This window comes from Nannospalax galili, unplaced genomic scaffold, assembly GCF_000622305.1.
Source record: "Nannospalax galili isolate Female #2095 unplaced genomic scaffold, S.galili_v1.0 scaffold875, whole genome shotgun sequence".
In the NCBI taxonomy this organism is placed as follows: domain Eukaryota; kingdom Metazoa; phylum Chordata; class Mammalia; order Rodentia; family Spalacidae; genus Nannospalax; species Nannospalax galili.
The window spans coordinates 5165-6767 of record NW_008337059.1 but is presented as its reverse complement, the minus strand read 5'-3'; the positions used below and the strand labels follow the sequence as shown (position 1 = coordinate 6767).

General features: G+C 45.2%; 1 protein-coding gene across 1 annotated transcript in view; it reads right to left on the bottom strand.

Moving 5' to 3' along the window:
* The window catches only part of Cpn1 (carboxypeptidase N subunit 1), a 12229-nt gene extending 11130 nt beyond the window's left edge, over positions 1–1099 (bottom strand). Inside the window, exon 1 of the mRNA XM_008831934.2 lies at positions 934–1099. Within this exon, the coding sequence (XP_008830156.1) occupies positions 934–1071 (138 nt within the window). The 5' untranslated portion in view covers positions 1072–1099. The remainder of the gene's footprint in view (positions 1–933) is intronic.
* Positions 1100–1603: the final 504 nt, after the last annotated feature.

The following is a 1603-nucleotide window of genomic DNA, read 5'->3' as shown; positions in this document are numbered from 1 at the left end:
TAAATAAAGTATTAATATACATATTCATGTGTGTGTGTGCGTGCGTGCGCGCGTGTGTGACCTACAGAATCCATTTAGTGCTGTTCATATGTACTATATTAGGCTGACCACTTGGGATTGGATAACCTGTCAAAGGAGCTCAACTCTGGAGAAAACTGATTCTCTCAGCAGCCACTGACTGCCTGTAGCTCCACATCTAGGGATGGGATCTTCTAAAATTTCCCTCATCCATACTGGCGTGTCAACTGATGGTGACATTCTTCAGGTCTTCTTTAGGCAACCATACTGTTGAGATTTCATGGATGCAGCCCAGCTCTAATTTTTATTTTTTTGGAAGTGCTGCCATTCCGTCTTTTCTCAGTGGTGACACCATTTCCCAACCGCATCAACAATGCTCAGGGATTCTGGTTTCTCTACCGCCTCCTAAGGTGGGCTATTTTCTGCTTTTTGACAGAAGCCATCCAAATGGGTGTGAGGTGGCAGCTCACTGTGGGTAGTGATGCTGAGCATGTTTTCATATGCCTATCATTGGCTTTGTATTTACAGTGTCTATCTTAGAGAACCCTGCCCTTGACACGACGTCTGCATGACTGTGTCCCTCAGCTCCATGGATTCTTTAAGACTCACCTTCACCATAAGGCTTTCTTTAGAGCATTTCTCTTTTAATACGTTACAAAATTTACTTTCTTATTTTGCTTATTGTCCATCCTCATTAGAATATCAGGTCCATATGGAAAAAGGATATTTGCTTATTTACCCATAATCCCCAACTTCTGGCAGACAATTGTGTTCTATGACATCGAAAGAACAACTCTCATTGGTAGAATTCCCACTCACTGCAGTGAGCCAGGCCTGAGTGACCAAGACCGCCTTGTTGCCGTTGGAAACACCACTCCACCTGCAACCATGGGTGTTGAAAAATGAGATTTTTACCTGTTCCAAGAATTGGATTAAGGCTTCCCGATTACCCAGCCACTCCCGCTGTAGTTCCTCTTGGCGGGGAAACTTGTTGCAACTCAGTTCCAGTGTGATCTCGAAGCAGTTGGTATGGAGATAATTAAAGTCTTGCATGCCTAGGGGAAAGAGGCAGTGGCCGCTCAGCAGGGCTCGGTTCCCACCCGTCACCTCATCTCATCTCTTTAGTCACATCTTTCTCCTCCACAAAGTTCTTCCTCAAGTCTCAGGCCACATGCCTTTCTCTCCAGGTTTCTTTCTTTCTTAATGTTCGTGTGTGGTCTATGTACGTATGTGTGCGGGTGTTTGATTTCTCTTCATATATATATACATATGTATACATATACATATATATGTATAATATGTGTGTGGTCTATGTACGTATGTGTGCAGGTGTGCGTATCCATGCTCACACACAGAGGCCAGAGGACAGCATCAGGCGTCCTGCTCTATCTCTCTCTGCCTTATTCCTTTGAGACAGGGTGTCTCCCTGAACCTGGAACTAAGCTGGCCACCAGCAAGCCCCAGAATTCCCTTGTCTCCTTCCCACCTCCCCCATGGCTCTGAAGTTAAAGAGAAATTTGAACTCAGGGCCTTATGCTTGTTTAGCAAGTGCTCCTGTGTACAGAGCTATCCTCCCAGGCCCCAA